Source organism: Amphiura filiformis, unplaced genomic scaffold (genome assembly GCF_039555335.1).
Source record: "Amphiura filiformis unplaced genomic scaffold, Afil_fr2py scaffold_103, whole genome shotgun sequence".
In the NCBI taxonomy this organism is placed as follows: domain Eukaryota; kingdom Metazoa; phylum Echinodermata; class Ophiuroidea; order Amphilepidida; family Amphiuridae; genus Amphiura; species Amphiura filiformis.
In genome coordinates, this window is record NW_027305567.1 from 91890 (window position 1) to 117131 (window position 25242).

The 25242-nt window shown below is 36.3% G+C and overlaps 1 protein-coding gene and 1 pseudogene across 1 annotated transcript; one reads left to right on the forward strand and one right to left on the reverse strand.

The window, feature by feature from the left end:
• Positions 1 to 598: 598 nt before the first annotated feature.
• LOC140144955 (N-lysine methyltransferase KMT5A-like) lies at positions 599 to 16423 on the reverse strand. The gene is made up of 5 exons (XM_072166752.1): positions 16346 to 16423; positions 13526 to 13616; positions 9913 to 10078; positions 7708 to 7915; positions 599 to 676 (listed from the first exon to the last, which is right to left on the reverse strand). The coding sequence occupies exons 1-5, from the start codon at positions 16421 to 16423 to the stop codon at positions 599 to 601; spliced, it is 621 nt and encodes a 206-aa protein (XP_072022853.1).
• Positions 16424 to 24660: 8237 nt separating this feature from the next.
• Positions 24661 to 24776, forward strand: LOC140144956 (small nucleolar RNA U3; annotated as a pseudogene).
• The last annotated feature ends 466 nt before the right edge of the window (positions 24777 to 25242 follow it).

Here is a 25242-nt window from a genome sequence, read left to right on the forward strand (position 1 = left end):
GTATATCACGTAACATGCGTAATATAATATGTCTTTCGTCGGCATTATCGGTTTCGCCACTCGTGATGTCATCAGTAAGTACATGAAGTAAGGAATAAACACAACACAATATTGCTCTCTTTACTTCGTGATCGTGTATTTTGGCATAATTGGTTATTGATTTTTCTTTTGCACGGAATAAACATATTCCCCGATCAGCGAAAGCACATCACGTTTCTAATCTTACGATGCCTTAAGTCTTTTTCGCTACAAACTACGAAAATAAAAATACGCACTAATATTAATAATTATGTGTTTATATCCCAAATAGTTTGCTCATTAACTTTGTGTTCCAATGGGTCTTAAGTAAAATGTGATGCGACCAAGCAAAATCAGACGGAACTCGGAAAAATTGATTTTGAGATATAGCCAAACAAAGGAAATATTTCCTTTTGTTTTCTATTGTTTTGGAAACTCTTTAATTGCTCATATCTTTAGAACTGGTTGTTAATTTTAATGGGTTTTTCTGCAAAATGCAGCTTTGAAAATGCTTTTTACTATCCAATAAGAAACGAAAAATTTAATATTTCCGAGTTCCGACTGATTTTGCTTGATCGCATCACAAATTACATACAACAGGATTTACATACAGCAGCCTTATAGGTGCATATGGGCCTTCTTTCCGGGTTGCTACAGCCTGTACAGGACAGAAAAAAATAATCATACCTGACTAACAGCGCTAGCCTCACCAAATCCAAGTCTGCACATGCAGGGTAGGGCAACGTGACATCTGCCGCAGAAACGTCCGACGTCATTTTTCGCATTCGCATCGTTTTTGCTTCTCTGTAGAGCAAAATAGGATTACCCGGTTTAATACGCAAAATTTTCGGCCTAATGTCAAATCATGGTCAAATGTCTGTCGTGAAACTTCATGATGAGCTATTTTGTGATTATAGGGGAGAGCGGGAGCAGTACAATAGGCGTAGATGCTGGGGAAGGGGGGGTAACATTATTTTGCCAGGGGTGGTTCATACAATCACCCCCCCATGTTGACGCCTGTATGTGGGTTTCTGACCAAATTCGCGCGAATGTATTCCACTTTTGCACCATATTTCACCAGCGGGGATTGAACCCCGGTCGCTGGATTACCGGTCCAGAGTTTTACCACTGTACTGAACTTGTTTCTTTTTACAATCCACCTCGGTCACTTCGTTCTAGCTCACAACGCCAACTTATTTCACCAAGATATTTAACTTCTTATGCTAAGCGTGCCTTCTCAGTTGCCGCTCCCATGCACACTATGGAATAAGTTACCAATTCACATTCGTCAAGCACATTCTCATGAACTCATTCAAATCGCAACTCAAAAGTCACTTATTTATTTCAAATGTCATTTAATTTGTATTTATTGTTTGTAGTGTAAGTTTGTAGTTTAAGATAGCATTTATTTTCTTGTTTGTAAAGGGCATATAAAGACATGTTTATTTATGCACTTAAAAGCGCCTCCATATTATTATTATTATTATTATTATTATTATTATTATTATTATTATTATTATTATTATTATTATTATTATTATTATTATTATTATTATTATTACCTGAGTTCACAGTCGGTACTCGGGCAATCTCAACTTAAGTACGTCCCCACTCTCTCATTGTGTCTCAGCGGCCAATTATTATATTAAATAATCCAGTGACCGGGGTTTAATCCCCGTTGAGTCCTGATTTTTTTTTCTCTCTCAATATTTTTATATGTCAGTTTGTTCGAGCCCCAAACACGTCATTTAAGTTATAATTTCTCAGGCTTGCATCGTTTATTTCCGATCCTCGCATATATTAATATGTGTTTCGCATTGTCTTACGCCCTGCTAGGGTGAAGCATATAGGCCGTCTCCTTCTTCATTATCTATTATAGTTTTGTCAGAATTTCCGTTTTGATTTCACCGTTTTTCAAGTCATGCTCCTAAAATGTCAAAACTAGTACTTTATCTCGAAAGCAAACAGCAGAAATAGTCGATAATTCTATTATTGTTTTAATCCAAGTCCCTTTTGCATTGAAAGCAAGGATTACTCGACCAGCAATTTTGAAGCCCAAATCTCCCAATTTTGAAGCCCAAATCTCCCTTTGGGTGTTCTGATAAATTATATGAATTCTGGATGCTCCAGTGATAGCCTGCAATGGCAAATTACACTGTGTATGATTTCCATGATTATATCGACCATTTTGTCTGTTTGTTTACCGAGGTTGGTCCGTATATATTAAGAGACGCACGCTTGAGGTCCATGGGAAAATCCACGGTCCAGACATAAGCAAATTAGGGAATTGTCATTTTCTGACCATCCTATCTCCATGTGGATTTTGGATGAGCCCCCCCCCCCTCCCATCGCGGGTTGGCATTTTCATGACACCCTTCAGACTTGGTACTTGTGTTCGTTTTTGTTTTGTTTTTTAATTTGACATGTAAGCATATTTGTCACCATTTAGCGCTATACATTCGAAATGTAGGCTATAGCTAGTCGCGCTATATTTGTACCGTGTGTCCCAAAAGTAACTTAACATTGTGAATTTGCCATAACTTGCGTTGGGTTAATAGTGTTGTTACAAAAATTGCACAGTATGTAAATAATCCTTTTAGAAATGTTATGATACCAAACATGCCTATGTGGTCATGACCCTTTGGCATAAAATTAACGGATATCTACCGTACCGTAAAACCCACTTTTATAAACGCAAAATAAGTCTCGTCATTTGAGACGTGATAACACGATATAACGTGTTATCGTTTTAAAATCTGTTTTGTTTAATTTTGCTGTGTTTGTTTGATTGTTTGTTTATTTTCAATGCGTAATCTTCATTTTCTGTTTTATCTGGATTTTATATGGAAACTGCTTAATAATCCCCCCGGTTTGGGTGATCTGGAATCTAAAGCTTGTATCATTTTTGTTGTATGGGTAAACTTAGCGAATGAAACTTCCCAAAACTAGGTGGCATGTATACCTTAAACAATTTTTATTCAAATCCAATACTCTGATTGTTGGTCATATCACCCGTTGCCATGGTAACGGCCGCCATATTGGATTTGGTGAATTTCAAAGGTAGAGACCTTTGGAACATGATATCTCAAATTTATCAATAGAAATGGAATTTTGAAAATGTGTTCTTCATAGGCAGGACTCGAATCTGAAATAGAATTATGATAATCATGTGATGTCTTGAGGGTCTACCGGGAGGTCAAAGGTCAAATTCAAAATTTAATAATTATTGCTGTATGCTATTTTGATGCTGCCATAGCAACAACATAGTTCCCAAGCTTGGAATTAAAAACTTCTAGTCTAATTTATAGCCCTGCATATCAGCAACACTAAGTTCAAATTTGAAGTCCATAGCTCAAATACTTTTTGAGATATTGCGCACCGTGTGGACATACGTTCGCGAAAAAAAGTTTTCGAACGTTTTTTTATATTTTAGAAACACTGTTTTACTTTTATTTTGATTTAGCAAAGACACAATTGAATTATTACAAATGATAGTGAAGATTAGAGGTCAAAATACATAAGAATTAATTTTTAAAAATTTGCCTCACGAAGTTACATTTTTGAATATAACTTTTGAATGGAAGCTCCGATTTTGTATTAAACATTCCGATCGCTTTTGATCATCTATTATCGGCGAATTTGCTTGAAAACACGTGAGTTCATGTTGTGTAAACATAATTAGCATAGACACAAATGAAATTACGATGCAATACAATGCAATTTGAATGCGCAGCAGATCTATAGAAATAACGTTGCCGGGTTTTATGCAGAATTAGACCCTGTCAGCATTATCCTCAGTTGAGCAAGCATGAATAATACGTTGATCAATAGACCCTAGTACGAATCCAAGCATAGTTACAACACTGCGCTTGGCTTGTCTTGTACATTGCGAAACGAGCCTACATGTTTGCTAGTATAATGACAGACTCTAGAAATGCCAACATAACTCTTCAAAGAACATCATCTTAAGAATTATTTCAGTATCGAAATCAGTAGGAATACCAAGCGTACGGTGTACACATTCCAGAAAAAATATAATTTTGTTTGTTCTAGCATTCTGTATCTCCACAAAATTATCACATTTTGTCTCCAAAATCCTATGTAAATGATTCTCGTTGCTACACAGAAATTATTTTCGACAAAGGATAGACATTTTACACAATTTGTCATAACTTAAAAAGATATTGGAATATTTTGATATTTTTATTTCATGTGAATTATGGGAAAATAAAATAAAAAATATCTTGTTTTTGATATTTTGTAGAGCAACATGAGTAAATAATAAACTTCAAACATCGCGCCCTCGGCGCAACTCGCATACAATCGAAGGTCGTGAAAGATAATCTGATAACAATAGCTTGACAATCAATAATCCCGTTTCCAGTCCCTTTATACACGGTCCCTGGTTTAATATTGTCAATAATCCTCATTATAATTTAAAACAGCGGTCACGCTTACGCTAGGCCATGAATGTTCATACCTAAATGTAGCGTGTGCACTGTGCAGTGAGTGAACCAACTCTATTGTTCAGGGAAGGACATCATTCATGTGCTTGAACAAATAACATATATGAGCTTGCTTTTGTGGGTTTGAGACACACATATGTACAGTCGCACAGTAAGGTCAAGGGGTCATCAATGATGCTGTTTTTGGTATCAAAATAATTATAAAAGATCAATCTGTGTGAATATGTTCTTCATTTTGGTATGAAGTAGGAAATATTTGAGATATGGCAAATTCACAATGTTTGTAGGGGCCAACTTGGATAGCTCCCCAGGTTAATTATGCAGATGCTTGGTAATCTTTTGACTCGCGTCCAACACCCGGGTCCAACAACCAAAATACTTGACTTCAAATGACAAATTAGTGCACAAAGGGATACACTTATAAGCTGAAACGTATCTCATTTATTTCTACTATCTGCACTTAGCTTTTCTTTACATATCGAAGTCTTTATATGTTGAACAAACGGTAAAAGAATGTATTTTACCGAGAGCATCCTACAACAACAAACTTAATTTTTCCACATGGCAGCATCCAGTAAATGGGTGACAAGCTGTGTTTAGCTTACTTCAAGGGAGCTCATCACATAAACAAACATGCCATAGGAATGCAATGATTAAGGATGCACAACACTTAAACAAACTTTGATTTTGGTAAATGGCATCAACAATGTTAAGTTACTTTTAGGACACGCTGTATGTACCGGCGCGGTATGTATTATGTAGTCCTATATGGGGGTGGGTGTGGGGTGCAGAGGTCTGTGGGGGTGGGTACTCAACACATTTTAACCATGACTTTCAATGCAAGGTTCATTGCTGCCACAAATGGTTTTTTTATAGGTAATTTAATAAATTTTCATGTTTAAAAACCTTCTTTGTTTTGGCTGCTTCATCATGACTTTCCGTGGGTTTCCAAAAGCAGTTTCAAACAAACACAAACAAAACTACAAAAGGCACCTCACCCAGTCACCTCATGACAATTGAAACACTGGGTCAAATATTCACGTTCCAAGTTATTCTGTTTTTAGGCACTATTTAATTGCTTGACAAACTTAACAATGATAGGGTAAGATGGGGTAAGTAGGACACTTAAGGATATTATTGGATATAAAACTCATAAGTGAATAAAGATTGGACTTTTATAATTCAAGTATAATCCAAGGACAGTGTATGGTGTTAGTTTTGTGGCGATACTCCAATTCAGTACAGAAGGGCTGGTCAATTATGCATGACTGTCCCACTTACCCCAACACTTTGGGGTAAGTGGGACACATTCTGGGGTAAGGGTAAATTTGATACATATTTATGATATTATTACATTAAAAGAGCATATTTTACAGCAATATATTGGAGCATTGGGGCATTATTAACATAATTATACCGAAAAATAGTAATACTATACTGAATATATGAGGCAGATTTTTTTCTTGGTTTTTAGTGACAAAACCCAAAAAAAACCCACGATTAGCGATTTTCAGCCACAAAATCAATAATGAAGTCATTCAATAGGCGTGTTCAGTATTAATTTAATTTTTGAGCTTGTTGGCGGCATTATATGCAATTTAACTTAGTAATTTTGTTATTTTTTGTATCAAAAATTAATTTAAAGAACCACTGTCCCACCTACCCCAAGTGGATGGGGTAAGTGGGACACCATACTAAATAGGCCCTATTTGGTTCATTTGCATAATTTCATCATGATTTTCTGCTATCAGGCTTGTAAAAAGCATTCTTATTATGGTAAATATTATAATTTATTATCTCTCAATTTGTCCATAATTTTCAGCAAAGATTTTCAAATATTTGGTAATAAATAGGTATAATTTATCAAACTTGGTAGGTTTCAAGGTAAACATCAAGGTAGTGTTGGTCTCAAGCATCTCCCGCAGCTCAAATACCAAATAAACTCCAATATTGAGCAGTGAATATAACATACATATTTGCAATGGGGTAAGTCACCATTCGGTATCGTATTGGTGGATTTAGTGCTGCAATGAAGATGTAGTATAGTAAGTTTCCCACTTACCCCACTGTCCCACTTACCCCATCTTACCCCCTATGGATGCTTCTTATAAGGCACAAAATCTTCCGAGGAACTCATAGCGCTCAAAATACGCAAATGACAAACAAACATAAAAACAATCAATTTACAGAGATGGGTTTTTAAGTTGGCGTTTAAATAACGAAAGTCTTAGGATGTAATACGAAGGTTATTTGGAAGTGAGTTCCAAACAGTTTGCTTAGTAAAACATGCAGCGTAATATATATGTTTTGTAAATGAGAGTTTTGTATTTAGATATTGCCCAATTGCGTGTTAGATTCCCGGGTTAGATTGTTGATTTTTTTTTACCAAACGTTGGGCAAAGTTGTTTTGAGGAGTGGCAAATTTGAACACATTGGTCCGATGATCACGGTGATGATGAAATCAAATAGTCATCACTCACGTGATGAAAGATCCCCATCGTGCTTGGGTCAACATGGTCAGTGGCATAGGCCTGAAAATTTCTTTGCCATGTTGAAGTTCTGGCAACACTGTAGCCATGGTAGCTTTTCCACAATCTTCTTACGGCACCCAGAGATATCGATTCACAATGCTAGTATACTAGCCTCAGATTTCACGCGTTGATTTTGAAAAATTTTCAGCCGGCAGTAAAAATGCTGAAATCAAAACCGAAATTCTGACAAAACTCTGATATATCGCTCACGGTGATGTGGGTTAAAAAGTTGGGAAAAATCCTTCATTAGCGAACTATATTACTTTGAATAGCTAACAGGTTGATCAAAAACAACAACAAAAAAAAAACCTCGCGGGCAGAGTTGAAGCCTATCAAAATCGAACATCTTACACTAAATGACTGAATTTCACGCCTAAGTTTAACACTAGGATTTGAAAAAAAAATTACAGTATCAAGCATTATAGTTTTTTCCTGACATTTACTGAAAAAATGAAAAATTATTGCGAGAAAATGAATTTTACATTGAAAAGGTGTAACTCAAAATTTTGCTCATTTTAACACCAAATTCGATCGTTTGAATTGCCTCATTAAATGACTGAGTGATTGTACAACAATAGAAATCGGTTGTGTAATGTATCAGAAGAAATATGCTGTAGGAGCTCCGGCTTAATTGACCTCCTCAAAAATGAAGGTCTGGTTATTTCTAATTTCTCAGGTCGAGAACACCTTACCTTTCTCCACGGTAGCAAAGGATTTCCATAATCATAACGAAGTTCCTCGTCCGGAAATATGTCTCTAGTCGCGAACAGGCAAATAACTGGAGATTGGTTGCGTGATTCACGTGGTAATACTTTCATTGCGCAGTTCACTGGCTCATGAACCCCGTCTCCGTCATTTACCAGTCGTCCTAGTCGCTTGGTTTCTTCCGTAGCATCGATACTGAATACAATAAAGAAGACGAAGTAAAACTTTTTATGACTTTACCTAAATTGCCGACCCTTTCCATCATCACTATTCGTCAGCGAAGTGGTTATATAACTCCCTGGTAACTGGATCATACACCTTTTGGAATTGGTAGTGCATGCCGTAGACTTTGTGTTGCGATCATTTCGATCGTGGTGCAGAACTCAAAAGCGTGATCCAGTTGACATAGTGATAATCGGATTACACGTAACATTTCGCTGCAGTGGCGTAGCCAAGGGGGGAAGCTGTCCCCTGTGAAAAGTCTTGCCCCCCTCTTGCCCCCACCCCCCGTGGGATGGTGGCCGCCCCGATATTTAAGATTTTTTGTGTGTTTCTAACCAAATTAACCTAATATTTTGCCATTTTAACCTCGTAGTTTCAACCCGAGTTCGATCGTTCAACTTACGCATGTAGCCGCAGTCTGTGCCCTCATCATGGACTTGGCGAGCCCCAAAAGCAGTGCAGATTAGAAACTAGTGAGTGCTAGCATGGTGCTAGTCATGAGGGAGGAAACTTTAATAGACGGCCTTGAACAACGCTCTGCAGGGTCTATTGTTCTATTGTTTCCGATTAGAGCGCTGACATATTGGAAAATGTTGCCAATCAATATTCATGAGAGTGTACATTCAACGTCCAGTTTGCGAAATTGGGTTAGTTGTGTTTGATAGGTGTGAAATACATCTGACTGGGCGTTTTAATTACGTAACGAATAAAGGCATTGACATCGTCGAATGGCTGCCCAGTGCTGTTATGTGTTTAGTTATTATATAGGCCTAATAATTAGTATTAAATGTATTCATCATTCCTTTCTTTTCCCTTCTCTGTACTTATTCTTTCCTAGGCCTACACTTTATCACTCCCTCGCTCTCATTGTCCCCTCTCACCCTCCCTCTCTCATTCCCATTATTTTCCTTATATTTCTATTTATCTACTTATCTTTATTATATCTTTTTATTTCTCCTTCCTCCAGCCCTCTCTCATTCTCCATATCCCCTCCTCCCCTCTTCCTCCCTCCTCCCCTCCCAAGACTTCTCACAGAGGTGAATCTGCCCCTCCCCAACCCCCTCCCCTCTTTGGGTACGCCACTATTTCTATACCAATCTCCTTCTTAAAATAAAATTAAATGGAAATTTCTTAAAAACAACCTTTATAGAACAACCTTTATAGGCCTATACTTATACTTATATGTATACGTATAGCGATTACCATTCTAGTGTAATATAGATATATGGACTGGACATGGCAGCCTTAATACATTCTAATGTGTAATCGATCACCAATAGCATTCAATTTATTTAAATGAAACGCCTATCGTCAGGTGGGTGGTAAAGATGATTGCATCGACAGCTAAAGCCTCCTTATTCAGTATCGAAGTTACGTAATGTTACTATGTCAACGGGATCACGCGCTAGAGTAATGAACCACGATCGAAATGATCACCACATAAAGTATATGGCACTCGAAGGCATACCAAAGTAGCGTGATCCGGTAACCAAGAGAATTACGTAACCACTTCGATGCTGAATAGCCTTCAGACCCACACAAGCACACATTTGGGATACATGAGTACAATGGTACCACTTTACACATGGTCACTTATTGATACTCGCCTGTTGTGTAGAGCGTTAATATGATGCCGGATCAGTGACCAAATTAATGGCGGAACCCCTTTATTCGAAACAATGGTACAACTTTTATGAATAGCCTGTCGCAACTTCTAATCGGCATCAAACGAACAAAAGATTATATAATCTATTGCGACTCTATTTCTATTTAAAAGCTCTTTGGCCTTGAACAAGGCTAGCTATAATCCTGACTCTTAATTGTTTGCTAGATTCAAGCGAGGTCATCCGAAAATCTATCTAAGATAAATTTCTACTGATGCTGCTGAAAAATCCAAGAGGTGTGTTTATGTAATTCCAATTACGAAAACTCTCTGGTTTCAGAGAATCACGGCACTAAAAACAACTTACCAATACATGCGGGAGTCGTGTTTGAAAATATATAAGTATACCATCCTTCTCTCTTTGAAATACGCCTTTTCTAATTCTTTCCCTTCTCTGACTGTGATGTTCTTTCCAACATACTGAAGTAGGAAGTCTCCTTTCTTGAACATTTGCGTGGCAAACACTCCCCTTCCTATAATTAAGTTCAAAGTAATATTTGAAAGTGTTATGGGTATTGTGAATGCATATCATAATTAGCTATAATTTAATATTCTACAATAAGTAATGCCCGAGTACCAACAATTTTATCGCTGAAATGAGCTCAAAGTAATAGGGACCAGGGACCGTGTTCCGATCACTAGGCCCTAATATATAGCCTCATCCCCAGAACCCCAGATTTTTTTCGGGAAGTCGTATATTTATATTTTAACGTAATTTTACGACTATGCTGTCCAACTTCATTTAATCGCAAAATATAAATGCACACATAGCCAGGAGGGTGATAGTTGATTGAGAACTCGCTGGAATGCATAGTGTATTGATGCATCCACCAACTAAACCATTCGATTGTATTTTTTTTGTGTGGGGGTGTGTGCTACGGATTTGCCCGTACCCCAGTCACTTGTAACTCATTGCTCCGGCCTTTACATGTTCTGGTTTGACGGCATAAACATGTTATACAACTATCATGAAAGTTCATCTGTGTTGGTAATCAAATAAATGAAGAATTGAACTTTGAGCAACTTTATGTGTTGTGAACAAAAGTTCAATTCTTCATTTATATGTTATACAACTGTGTAATTTGTTTTTTTTTTTTTGTTTTTTGGGGGGGGGGTGTTTTTAAGGCTTTTTTATCTTTTATTTTTTGCTCAGAAATATAATGTTATCAATTTATCTATGCATTACAGGTATTTCTGAACACAAACAGCATTACATGATTTAGTAAATTGGTATTTATTGGGATCCCATCATCCTCGATTGCATCCGGACGGTCAATCGAGGTTAAATCCAGGTCAACACAGGGGGTCACTCTATTGTTTCAGACCTGAGACGTATCCACTGAGCGCCGCCATAACCGAAAGATGCCCTTCCTAGTCATTTAAATACGCAGACAGAGCATGAAAATTATACTATCAGCAAAGTGTGTACCTTAAGGGGGAATAATACCCTGATTTTCATCAGTACCCCTCTTCTTTTTTTTCTTGCAAATTTATGAAGTACATAAATATGTTCATCACCTCATGTCCTGAACTTATAAAATATATCTACATACAAAGTGCTTTTAAACCATTTTAGTAAGTCATTTTAGCCCAATATATTTTTTGTTTACTGTATCCTTGTAACTCAGATGTGTGTTTCATAACAAACCATAATTTATTCTATTCAACATGTTCAAGTAGAGTACATGAATAGAATACATTAAATCCTTTGTTATACTCTCTATAGAAAATCTAGTGGTGCATGCAAAATAACAGTTAATATTAAAACTGAATAAATTAAATAAACACTTACACAATGGATGCATAGTCATTAGTCAATTTAATACTATAATGTGTTGTTAGGAGAAGAAAAGGCTATTAGGTCACCGTATGTCAGGTTATAGGTCAATTGATTCAGGTCAAATTTAAGCATCCATTTTAAATACACATGTGAGAGTCTGTGATATCATAATGAGGCATAATTTTGATATTCTGTCTTTAACTGGATATATATCGAGAAGTGCAAGGTGGATATACTAATATACCTTGGGATGTAAATGGTGAGGACAATTTAGAATGCCTAGTTGAGATGGATTTCACAAATAAATATAAAATATTTACCAAAATCACAAAAGTTAAGCTTACGGAAAACTACCCAATATGGTGGTATAGGTGACAAGAAATACATTTTTTTTTCAACATTGCTGTAGTATGGTTGTGGTAACCTGTTACCTATGGCTTAATTAAGTTTCAGTGAAATAATGTCGCAAGTTGAAAATACAAAATATAGCTCAACATTGAAAATAGAAGCATTTTAACCAGTTCCTTTTTTGATAGGTGTGGAGCACCAAATTCATGAAGTCATAAAAGAAATCAGGAACCACTTATTCCCATTCTACATATCAACTTTATTTCGCTGGAATGCATAGTGTTTTAATGCATCCACCAACCATTCGATTGTATTTTTTGTGTGGGGTGTGTGGGGGTGTGTGCTACGGATTTGCCCGTACCCCAGTCACTTGTAACTCATTGCTCCGGCCTTTACATGTTCTGGTTTGACGGCATAAACATGTTATACAACTGTGTAATTTGTTTTGTTTTGCTTTTTTTCGGGGGGTGTTTTTAAGGCTTTTTTATCTTTTATTTTTTGCTCAGAAATATAATGTTATCAATTTATCTATGCATTACAGGTATTTCTGAACACAAACAACATTACATGATTTAGTAAATTGGTATTTATTGGGATCCCATCATCCGCGATTGCATCCGGACGGTCAATCGAGGTTAAATCCAGGTCAACACAGGGGGTCACTCTATTGTTTCAGACCTGAGACGTATCCACTGAGCGCCGCCATAACCGAAAGATGCCCTTCCTAGTCATTTAAATACGCAGACAGAGCATGAAAATAATACTATCAGCAAAGTGTGTACCTTAAGGGGGAATAATACCCTGATTTTCATCAGTACCCCTCTTCTTTTTTTTCTTGCAAATTTATGAAGTACATAAATATGTTCATCACCTCATGTCCTGAACTTATAAAATATATCTACATACAAAGTGCTTTTAAACCATTTTAGTAAGTCATTTTAGCCCTATATAGGCCTATTTTTGTTTACTGTATCCTTGATTCTACATATCAACTTTATTTCCCTAATGTGTTAGCAACGCATATCCAAAATTTTCAACGAAATCCGTTGATAGTAAGCTTTCCAAAATGAAGTGAATTTAAAACATCAGTGATGTACCACCTTTTGGCTTCTACCTTTAAAAGCATGTAAGCTACATTGATACCGATGCCACCAATAAAACGAGAAGATTTGCCCTTCATTTTGCATACCACTTTGTCTAATTTTTGTTGTTGTAATTTCTTCACAAAATGCAAAAAAATGCACAAAAAAAAATCAATTGGTGTAGTACCCCCTTAATCATGTTAATTGTAAAAATAACAGGGAATATATAAAAGGTGCTGATCATTTTTATTTAATGATTACTTGGACTGCAAAGTCGTATAAGTACGTGAAAATTACGTTAAAAGTGTAAATATTCGGATATTTTTAACAGCGTAAAAATTATTATACATGTATCATCTGAAAGTTCATATGTTTCTCAATAAATCAATCCTGAGAAATGTTATGGCTGAAAGATATTTAATTTGGATGTGATGAATGAAAAAGTGACACAATTTGGTCAACCAATTTATCGTTCGTAGAGATTTCTTTAGGGGGTTCAAAAATCACACTTTTCAGCTCACATATTAAAACTTTACAGATTATGTGAGTCAAGGTCATTCATTTAAGATGAAAACTTTGTAATGAACCATCCCCCTTGAAAACACTAGGTCTGTCTGAGTAACGTATTCGCGATGCAGACACTAGTTATAAGTTCCCCCCGGTAAGTTCCCCAGGTCTATTCCGGCCCGTTTACATCATGCAACACTTACCAACATCGAAGTTCACGAATCTTTCTTCCAAACCACTTTGATCGTATCCTTTTTCACAATAATATTTTGCATGCTCACGTTGCATTTTCAGCTGCAATATAGAATGAGGACGAAAAGATAATTATTAACTAGACAACATAAATGTATGAGCAAATACCAAATTCGATGCCAGTGTCGCTCGCACTGCGCACCCATTAGGCCCTTTACAATTAATTCTTAGTTTCCTGTTTCCCGCCCGCGTCCAAAGTAGAGAATTGCAAAATATATGATCATTTTTTTTTTATTTTGTTTTTCTCTAGTTTGCTCCATTAAGTGCCCTATTGATTTGCACACAATACGTTCACGAACAAGAGAACCAGCACAGTGCTTCCATTGAAACTAGCGTCGTGCTTTCATTGATTGTAACACAAAAGTGCAACTTTTGATTTCGTTTCTTTATTAGGTGTTAGATCACCATTTCTTTAATTCTCAACCAATTTCAACAAGTGAGGTCTTAAATCAGAGCTAAAGAGTACAGGTATTAGCTGCTTGTTTTAATTTTGACATATTTTTTCTTTATTTAGGATGTACAGGGGTGAACACAACTGGTACCTTAATTTTTTGGCTATATAATGTAGATCAAAACGCCCATTGTACACCATAATAAGGTTGCACTGAAAACCAAATCCGAGTCACAATAAGGCACAATTAAATCGTAAAAATGGCAACTTTTCATTTTGGGGTTTGAGGGTTTGGAGGAGCATACCTTGGTCAATTCTTGTTCCATATTCACGAACAATGTGTCAAATGAGAAAGCAAATTCCAATTAACAAAACGTATATTTCAGAATAATCCAAAATGACTATAACTGACTATTTCTTTTTGTGCCTGGTGTAAGCATGGTGACACAAACTCTAGCAATTTTCTTTAAAAGTACGGTCTTAAAGCTAGGCGGGCAGAAAATTCTAATGTATTTACTTGAAAATATAAAATCAGTGGTGTTGAATATTGTTTTCCCTGTGTTCTATCATCCGTGCTTTTATTCCTATTATTTTAACCCAGTATAATATTTACGATTTAGAGAAGATCATTCTAAGACAAGTACTCATCACAATAATTATTTGTTGTCCACAGGTATTTAGATTTATGTTTAATTATGATTAGTTGCACTGAATTTTAATATACTAAACTGAGTCAGTGTGAGTAACAAAGATGAGTCCACCCTTGACTCATATGTCTAAAGCAGGTTGGTCTAAACTGACCCAGTTTCTATAGTTTTTAATAGGCTACATTGTCTAAGTCTGGTCAATATCCATTTACTAAACGAGGTACTGACTATATGCTGAATGAGTCATTTGATACAGATTGACTAATCTACATTAGTCACATCTGGTTGTCATTGTTTCTGTACTCATATTGATGAGTCCATGTGACTCACTTAGTCTAGTCAATATCCATTTGACTATGCTGAATGAGTCATGTGATACAGATTGACTAATCTGCATGAATCATTTATCTGGTCATTGTTGCTGGACTCATATTGATGAGTCCACGTGACTCACTTAGTCTAGTCAATATCCATTTGACTATGCTGAATGAGTCATGTGATACAGATTGACTAATCTGCATGAATCATTTATCTGGTCATTGTTGCTGGACTCATATTGATGAGTCCACATGACTCACTTATTCTAGTCAATATCCCTTTGACTATGCTGAATGAGTCATGTGATACAAATTGACTAATCTGGATGAGTCACATCTGGTTGTCATTGTTGCTGGACTCATTTTGATGAGTCCAAGTGACCCGCTTGAGGTAGTCAATATCGCCAGACCCGGTTGGATGAGTCATTTGACTCGGATTTGATTTTCAGTGTGATTTTTATGGTATCATTACTATCCTTGTTCATGGAGACTTTATTCATTATAACACATTTTACAACAACAACAAAACAAAACAAAACAAATCAAAACAAAACAAAACAAAACAAAACAAACAAACAAACAAAATGTTGACTTAAGCCATTTTTAAAACTTTTGATTTTACTTTTTCATGTATAAAACATAGCTGGTGAGCATCATCATTATCATTTTTTTTCCAAACCAATTTAACATTAAAAAGACTTCTAAAGTAAATAGTGTGATATCTGCTGATAACCCGCTGTCATGTCAACGGAAGCATTTGCATAAAGAAAAAAGAAAGAAAAAAAAAAAAAAAAAAAAAAAAAAAAAGAAAAAAGAAAGAAAGAAAGAAAGAAAGAAAGAAAGAAAGAAAGAAAGAAAGAAAGAAAGAAAGAAAGAAAGGAAGGAAGGAAGAAAGAAAGAAAGAAAGAAAGAAAGAAAGAAAGAAAGAAAGAAAGAAAGAAAGAAAGAAAGAAAGAAAGAAAGAAAGAAAGAAAGAAAGAAAGAAAGAAAGAAAGAAAGAAAGAAAGAAAGAAAGAAAGAAAGAAAGAAAGAAAGAAAGAAAGAAAGAAGAGAAGAGAAGAGAAGAAAGAAGAAGAAGAGAAGAGAAGAAAGAGAGAGAGGAAGAGAAGAGGAGAGAGAGGAGAGGAGGAGAGAGAGAGGAGAGAGAGAGAGAGAGGAGAGGAGAGAGGAGGAGGAGAGAGAGAGAGGAGAGGAGAGAGAGAGGAGAGAGAGAGAGAGAGAGAGAGAGAGAGAGAAGAGAGAGAGAGAAGAGAGAAGAGAGAAGAGAGAAGAGAGAAGAGAGAAGAGAGAAGAGAGAAGAGAGAAGAGAGAAAAGAAAAGCACGCATGTACAAACACTCCCACAATACCAATTCGATTCTACACAACCGCCAGGACAAGAAACCATGAAACATGAAAATGTTGAAATAATACAAACCTTAGTCTTTTCATATCCAGGTTGTCTTGACGAACGACGAGCAGCTTTCGCTGTTGAATCATGATCATTGAGAACCATGTTGCAGACTGGCTGTTGACAATGTTACAATGTTGTTATTTTAGTAGTAGTAGCTTGTATTAGTACTATTACTACTGACAATAATGTTTAAATTCCGAAGAAAGCAGTCGCTGATGATACGAAACGAAAGTGATCCCCAACAAACTTAATACTTACTCGATTATGTACTGCTCATCATGAGCATGAGTCACAGCTCAAAGCATGGATGATCTATCACAGATAGGCTGGGATTTCACTCATTCAAACCCACGGGGACTCACCCAGAGGACAAAATATGTCTTAGTGACTATTTTATATACAGAAGGCCATTATAATGATTTCCATTTTAGGCCTATCATGCTCCATACCAGGGACCTAGTACTGTTATACTTTGTCCTATCCTACATGTATTAGGGTTAATTCTTTTTTTTTTTCAGCAAACTCAAGTCAACGGCATTTACCATGTTTACAGTTTTAACCAAACGATAATTAGCTTTAGTCCAGTATTTTACAAAAGAAAACAACCCGGGAAAACAATTAATTATTAAACATTTGTTAAAGGCCAGAATCTTTTCCGAAATCATGCATAGCCGTTGGAACCGGTGGGGGTGCTTGGGGTTCAGCCCCTCAATAATTTTGGTGCGGGGGGGCTGGAATACCTTTCAGCCCCCCCCCCCCAAATATTCCTGGGTGAAGTTAAAAAAGTGTGATAAAATAGAGGGGAAATGAGTGTTTGTGACATGATATATTTTGCAACATTTTCCGACACCCAGGGTAGCCCGCCAACAAATCAAAATAATTAACAAGATATATAAAAATGGCATGCAAAAGTGTATTTTTCTTAAGAAATTTTCTTAAGAAAACATGTCATATAATCGTAACATGGCTAAGAAAACATGTCATAATCGTATACTAATTATCCCTAACGTCCGGCGGAACTTTTCCATTTCTAGCATATCTCCTCAGAAAAGGAATACTAAAAAATCGACCGCTTCGGGCCGCGATTCGAACCCGGGACCTGTCGCAGCCCAAGACCATGACCTGCTATACCACGCCACGCCTCGCCCGTTCTGACAAAACCAGGAACATGTCGCATTTTTGACATCTCATTATTTGAATAAAAATGTAAGCACGGGACAATAAGCTTCAAAATGATACCAAATATATAGCCTACATAACATCAGTACTTTTCAAGATATGCATAATTTTGGAAATGATACCTTGATATTTAAATTTATGCCAAATTGCAATTCTAAGTAATGTGCTAATTAGTTTAGTTTCCTGCTTTACACAGGATCAGAGGATGATTTAAGCACTACCGGTACCCAACACCCCCACTGCAGTCAGAGCTGTATGAGTAACATGACACCACTGCTCTGCTTTACTGTATAGACGTGGTAAAATTTGAATTTGTACTGCTATATTTGCAATAAAAACACTGTTAATTTGCTGGTCGATTTCACATTTTATGTTATCTACAGAAGGTGTGAATTATCCTTTATACACACATCACTTTTGTTCTGAAATCGACCAAGTAATAATGACCCACACACAATTCTAAAACATCATCTTTTGCACAGAGTTCAATGGGATTTGAAAAGTAAAGTGACAGTTGAAACTCTGGTGATAACACTTTTGCAGTGCATGATGGGGCTTCCTTAAATCATCCTCTGACACAGGATTGAATATGGATTATCATAGTTCAACTGTCATTATTGAAAGTCCACTCAAGCCCAAGGTCGAATACCATGAAATTAAGGATTCCAAAATTGCTATGCCACTCTCACTCACTCTCCCTCCCTCTCTCTTCCTTCTCTCTCTTTCTCCCTCTTTTTAAAAAGCCCCCAAAGCCCCCCCGCATGCGCCTGATAATCGTATACTAATTATTCCATTTTCAGCAAAGTCAACTTCGCTGGTACCTTTAGTATTAATAGTTACAAAACAAAAATTAAACAAAAGAAAACAAAACAGAGAAAAAAACAATTATTAGAGGTCTGAAACTTTTTAAGAAGCCATGATATTGGATATGGAAGATGAACTGAACCGTTTTAATACTCGAATACGATCTTAAACGGTATTATAGGCCTAAGCATGATCTTTCATGTTCTAAAATTATATTGGATTGTTGTTCTGATCTGAGTAATGATCTTTAAATCCCCCTTTTCAAATTAACCAAACAATAATTAGGTTTAGTCCAGTATTTACAAAACAAAATATAATTATTGCAGACCAACATCCTTTGAACAGTTTTTAACAATGGGCTGTTCAAATCAGATACAACCTTGTCATCTTTAACATGCATATCACTGAAAAGTAACAATCTGGCTGTTTGTTACTTTTTACTCATATTTATAGAATTCCTGGCTAGTATTATAGAGTACTGTCATAATACATGATAGCCTGCGTTAAAAGTTCACTTCCAGGTCTTTTAACAAGTTCAAGTTCAAGTTTACTCCCAGCTGGTACAGTAACCTATAAAACGGACAGAGATTTATGATGCTAATCAAAAAGTGGTTCAATACCCTTTAGAACACATTCTGCAGGCCGATCAAGAAGGATATATTATTAAACAGGAAAACACTGATTCATGATACCACCAATTAGATTTCACAAAATTCTGGATTAAACAGCCTATAAATTATACTTCCGTTGTCTTGATCTTGGTGCCAATAGGCAACCAACAGTTGGCCTATTTATCATCTATTTGTATAGTGCACTACAAATGTAGGCCTATAACTAAGTACTTGAATAATATTGTTCATGATATACTTCTTCTTATAACCCAGAATTATATTACTTTTACACTGGATAAGATGTCAACATTTGACATCTTCAATATCATGCTCATTAATACACACTGTAACATTTTCATTACAATTTTAAATGTTGATCTAAATACTACACTTTCATGAAATTTATCATATGATTACTTGATTCGACTAAAATCATCGCTTATGTATAACCTCGCAAATTATAATACAGAAAGTAACAACTTCTACTAGTTGTTTATAATTATTCACATAAAACAAGGACGGATTGAGCATGTTTACAACCCATAAACATGCATAGATTATATCAACTATAGTGAAAGCAAGCATAATGAAGCATGGGGAAATTATCATCCAGAACTTTTGTGTTAACACTTTTTATAATTAACATATTTAATACAGTTTATATGCTAATTGACCTAGAATCCGTTTTTGGCATTCGCTATTAAACAATACTTTGGCTGAAATACATGTACAAAACGCTTTTATAATCTAATTTCCAAGTTGTTCGATATTTGCACTTTCTCCACTCTGGGGAGAAGTTATCATTGAACAAAAATTATCTTCATTGATATCAGCTTCAGGTTTATAGTTACACTTTGATAATATTTCTTCATTTCTTTTCATGTATTATTATCATATTTCAATTCTTTCAGACTTCTGTTTCTCACATTGCGACAGGATTATGATATGTGACGTGTCATGTCAAAAGGAGACACTTTTGGGCAGGATCGTAAATGGAGAAATAGCCAAAAATCTGCCGGTGGGTGATTTTTTCAAAATTTGGGTTTGTTGCGAATTTGTGATGTTATTAATGTTAAAAATATTGCCTGATAGTTTCAGACCGGAATATAACTGGCATCTTGTATTTTTTGAGACATTTTTCAAGTTAATTCCTACTCTCAACATTGTCAATAATATTTTTAAAGGCCGATATCTCAATTTCCAATTTTATAATACCATAACTTCCGAACTCAATATCTTCGCTTAGGAATGTCCGATTTCATTGGGGAAAACGGCGTTGTGGAGCAAAATATCTCTATATTTAAGATATGTAAAAACCTCAAAATTCATAACCTGCCCAAAAGTGTCTCCTTTTGACATGACACGTCACATATGTTATTTGGCTTCAATAGCCGGGATACATCCGGATCCATAGATTACCTGTCAAGTGAAAACTGGCCTTCGACTATTTAGGCCTATATTAGAAATTCATCACAATTTTTTTTTCTTCTAGAAATTCATCACATTTTTTTTTGTACATGCTTTTACATATTCATATTGGATGTGCAGCTAGTGATCAGAAAGTTAACCATAACTATGAACGTATTATATAATAATCCAAACATATAGTATTATGTTGAATACCAAAGACATATTATCAACTCCATATAAATTTTTGTCTAAAACAGTTTCGAGAGGCATTGAAAAAAAATCATCCGAAATAGACATGAACTAACTCAAATTAAAATACGAACTTGCAACAGCTACATACATATGTGTAGTTTGATACACGAAATTAAATCATAATAAAACAATTTCAGCAATATAAAGGTTATTTAACCATTTAACCTATACCCTGATGTCGCCGACGTCGCTCTTGAAATTTCCTTAAAAGTTCTCGGCCTCATTGGATAAGGGTGTCTCTGTGCCTGTCCTTGCATTGTCCCCTGGTTGTTCGCTGTTGGGTGAATGTCCAGGTGAAAATTTTTGACTACATATGGGTACAAGCGTAGGACATGTTACCCTAAATGCATTGGTAACATCTTCTCTTTGATCTTCTGGTGGATCTTGATTACTAATTATCACTGGTTTATCTACATGTCCATAGAACAACTGCGATACTGTATCTGCACAATCCTCTGCTGTAAACGTTCCTGACTGTTTACTTGTACAATGTTTGTTCACAAACGAAGGGTTATGTGTTTGGCGCTTCAAGACGGTATTGACTTCCGAGTTCTTTACAGCCAACCATTTTACAAATAGTTCTTGCAATATCTTCTGGAGAGGATTTTTCGCTTAATGAATCATGATACAGTTCGGATGATACGTTGCGTTTTTTAAACATCTGGTCTGGAGATGGAGTTCCAAATCGCGCTGTTCGAATTTGCTTAATCTCACAATGCAATTAATGCTGTTCATGTCCACCAAACAAAGTAACTATCAAGGTATACATGTCAATGACCTAGTGCTGTAATCGATTGTCGTAAGTATCGATAGTCGGAAAATACATAGACTTCCGACATGTCGAAACACTCAATGTCAGTATCGATACACAAACGACATGGCACACATGCTTAGATTATCTCAAATCAGGTCTCAAATTACCGTGAAAATGCATGATCCATGTAGTTTTAGCTGTTAGGCTTCAATACACTTGTTGTTAACTTGTTTCTGGAACTTACTGATAATAAAATTGGTAAACTCAAATCCGTGTTTCAAACTGCGTGAGTATCGATAATAGTATCGACATGTCGGATGTTTGCCTCCCGACATATCGATACCCAGAAAGCTTATCGATTACAGCACTACAATGACCTCTGTATATTTATTTGGTTAGTATGACTTAAAGTACTGGTAACTGGTACTGGATAGACCCTTTATGTACCTTTCGTGCTTTTCTATTAGTTTACGTAGGATCTTTACCTACAGGGATGTGCTCGGGCATGTGCCAATATTGCGTAACGCTGGAGGTGAATATATTTCTTTGACACCAAATTGGTTGTATCATGATGATCTGGTGGCTGAGTGGTCTAAGGCGTTGTGATTTCTTCTTGTGCTGTTCTTATCGTCGCTTGTTCGAAACCTTGTGGCATCTTTTTTTCTTATGCTGCTTTATTTTTCCACAGTAGGACCTATAGAAAGTGATTTATATTTCTTTTTGTATTATTTATTAATTAATTAATTAATTAATTAATTAATACTTACTGTCTATAAGCTGTTATGGCAGCGAGGAGGTCGTCACGTGCGTATTTATAAAAGCGCATTTATAAATATAACCGAAGGACAATGGTTCATATGGCAAGTTTTCTATACAAAAACGATTCTCTTATTAACCATCTACGCACAGTTTCCACCATGATGCACTTATGGTCCATGGCAAGCCCGATTCGACCTTTGTGGCATTAAACCCAGTTAACAGGATATTAATCCAGTAAATCGATTCAGTAAAGCAAATAAGCTCATGCATTCGATCACTAACGGCAACCAGCTTCGGTCGATTACCCCAGCTGCAGCGTGTGTAAACTCTAATTTGCATAGAGGCTGTACGTGAAATTATTGATTGGCTCCAAACAAAGGATTTGAACCGGCGCACCGTAATCATGTCGCAGTGCAGTCCATTCAATCAAATGTTGTCATCAACCTATTTGATCGCAGTGCATTGTTATGTGTGTGAGACGAACTGTCGCGGTTGATTGCAATCAAACAAACGATGTCTTATGTATTACTTTGTTCCGTGATGAAAATCGTGATGTTTTATTTAATCACTCTCGAAAAAAGTATTTCTTTTGTAGGCCTATTACTTTGTTTTGTGATGAAAATCGTGATGTTTTATTTCATCACGCTCTAAAGCAAACGATTTCTTATGTATTACTTTCTTTCGTGATGAAAATCATGATGTTTTATTTCATCACTCACGAAATATTGATTTCTTATGTATTACTTTGTTTCGTGATGAAAACCGTGATGTTTTATTTCATCATCACGCTCTAAAACAAACGATTTCTTATGCATTATATTTGTTTTGTGATGAAAATCGTGATGTTTTATTTCACCACGCTCTGAACAATAATTATAGTTAAATGCATTTTAAGAAAAAAATCTTATTAAAACAGTATGTTGTTTAGAAAAAATGTAGAAAGTGATGATGATGATGATGATGATGATGATGATGATGATGTCTCCAAAAGTGTCCCGGGTTTTTTCTTGCCCTAAATCGTGCGTATCTATTAATAAGGCACTTCAATAATCAATAATCAGTCCAGTGACGGCCTCCACTAACTAGCTACTAACTTGGGTTATGGGCGCTGAATTTCATGTTCACTGTCACTTACTCATCAGCGAAGTACGACCCTTTGTCAACCACCTACAGTACCCAATTTCGGCATACTATGTAAGAAACTCATCATGATGATCGAACAGAGAGTACTTTAAATGTAGCTTGTACCGTTTTCGTGTGGCATTCTTCAGAAGTGAGCGGTCCGTTTACCAAAATTTTCGGTCAAATCTCCATTCAATTAACACGGGACGTTGGCTAGCTATGTCTTGCCCTCACTCACTATTTTACCAAAGTACGAATATTTCTGAGCATCTAACCTAGCTGTAATTTTAGGTCATGTTAGAGGAATATATTTGCTAGAAGTTTTTGAGAGTACTTTTAATATTGGCCGGTTATTTTTCACACATTGACGTTAACTAGACAAATGCCTATTCTTCTAACATGGCACGATTTATACAGGTCACAGCTCAATGGTGAGAGCACTGTGTATTGTGTATAGGAAAACGGACAGTAACTGCAGTATGCCTCGATACATCTGAGCACACATTTTCGTCCAAAAGCTTCCAAGCAGAGAACAGCAAGCAGTGAATTGTCTTTACACAGTCTTTATACGGTTGAGTGAGTGCATACCCAGATAACATATACTTATTGGGCCAATATTGGCAAAAAGTTGCATTGGCATTACATCAGTATATAATATTGGGCCAATATTGGCTCACCATTCATTGGCAGCTGATCTCGGGCCAATAATAAACCAATCATTGGTTTAATGTTGGCCTTTTATATATCGTTTGATTGGTATTACATCAGTATATAATATTGGGCCAATCTTGGCTTTCAATTGGCAATTTTTACATTGGCCTCATGTTGGCAGCCAATATAGGTTATCACACCAATTTCGGTAACAAATTGGGTAACAATATGGTAATAAATAATTATTGTGATGAGTACTAGTGTTTGGAAGACCTTATTTAAATCCTATATTATACTAAGTTGAAATAATAGGAAACAAAACCACGGATGATAAAACGCAGGGCAAACGCTATTTAACACCACGGATTATTTATTTTAAAGAAAATACACACGAATTTTCGGCAATTTCAATTCTAAGACCATACCCGAGGAAAAAAAGATAGAGAAGCGACACTCTGTACAAACTGCCTATACCATGCTATACAGCAGTTGAAGACATGCAATTCGCAAGCGTCGTCGCCGGCCAAGTCTTACTACGAACGTGTAATGAGAAGATACCACAGAGTCCTACATAGAGATCTGAGGAAGAGACGGTCCGAATTGACCTAGTGACCTATAATTTATAGGACAATCACATTTTTAGAGTATAAGTCCGCCCACCGCTGTCAATCATTCTAATGAACAAATAAACAAGCTCTGGCAATGACGTAATCCTAATTATAAATGAGAGAATCACATTGTACATGTACTGTCTGCTGTACTAGATGTCTTCCAACAAGTGCCGGAGTGTCGCGGCCCTGACCATACTTTTAAAGATAATTTCTAAAGTACGTGTCACCATGCTATCAAATACTCTTGATGGCTATTCAACACCACGGTGATGAGTCGTGTTCCTCTCTTACCGCGAAGCGGGCAAGAGATGATACATATCGTCTTTTCCCGAGCCAATAACGTCCAATAATTAAAGTAATCCATTGCATCAATATTGGCCCAATACTAAAATTACATATTGTTAAAACATTGGCAGCCAATTGTTTGCCAATGAGAAATAGGTACAGGCCCAATGCTGGCTCAATAACTGTGACAAGGTTTGGGCCAAGCTGGGGCCAACATTGGCCCAAGCCCAATATTGAGCCAACCTTGGGCCCATGAGCAAAACATGATTGGCCCAATACTGTCAGCCAATGTTGGGCCAATTGAACTCAAACATTGGCCCTTCATTGGGCCACCATTGCCATGCTATCTGGGTAGCATTGTAAGAGCTGTGGAGCTTCTAGCTGAAAATGGTTCTTTGTGATTGGTTTTTGTTGATACCTCAAAACAAAGTGTTCCCTTCATCCAATCAGAAAATTTATCAAACGAAAGCTAACACTTCCCCC

Bases quoted from the DNA above. Each gene is read 5' to 3' on its own strand.
- LOC140144955 (XM_072166752.1), bottom strand. From the start codon at position 16,423: ATGGTTCTCAATGATCATGATTCAACAGCGAAAGCTGCTCGTCGTTCG. The intron at 7,916-9,912 runs GTAAGTTGTTTT...TATTGTATTCAG, and splicing joins CACGACTCCCGCATGTATTG to TATCGATGCTACGGAAGAAA. The intron at 677-7,707 runs GTAAGGTGTTCT...TGTCCTGTACAG, and splicing joins CTTTGCTACCGTGGAGAAAG to GCTGTAGCAACCCGGAAAGA.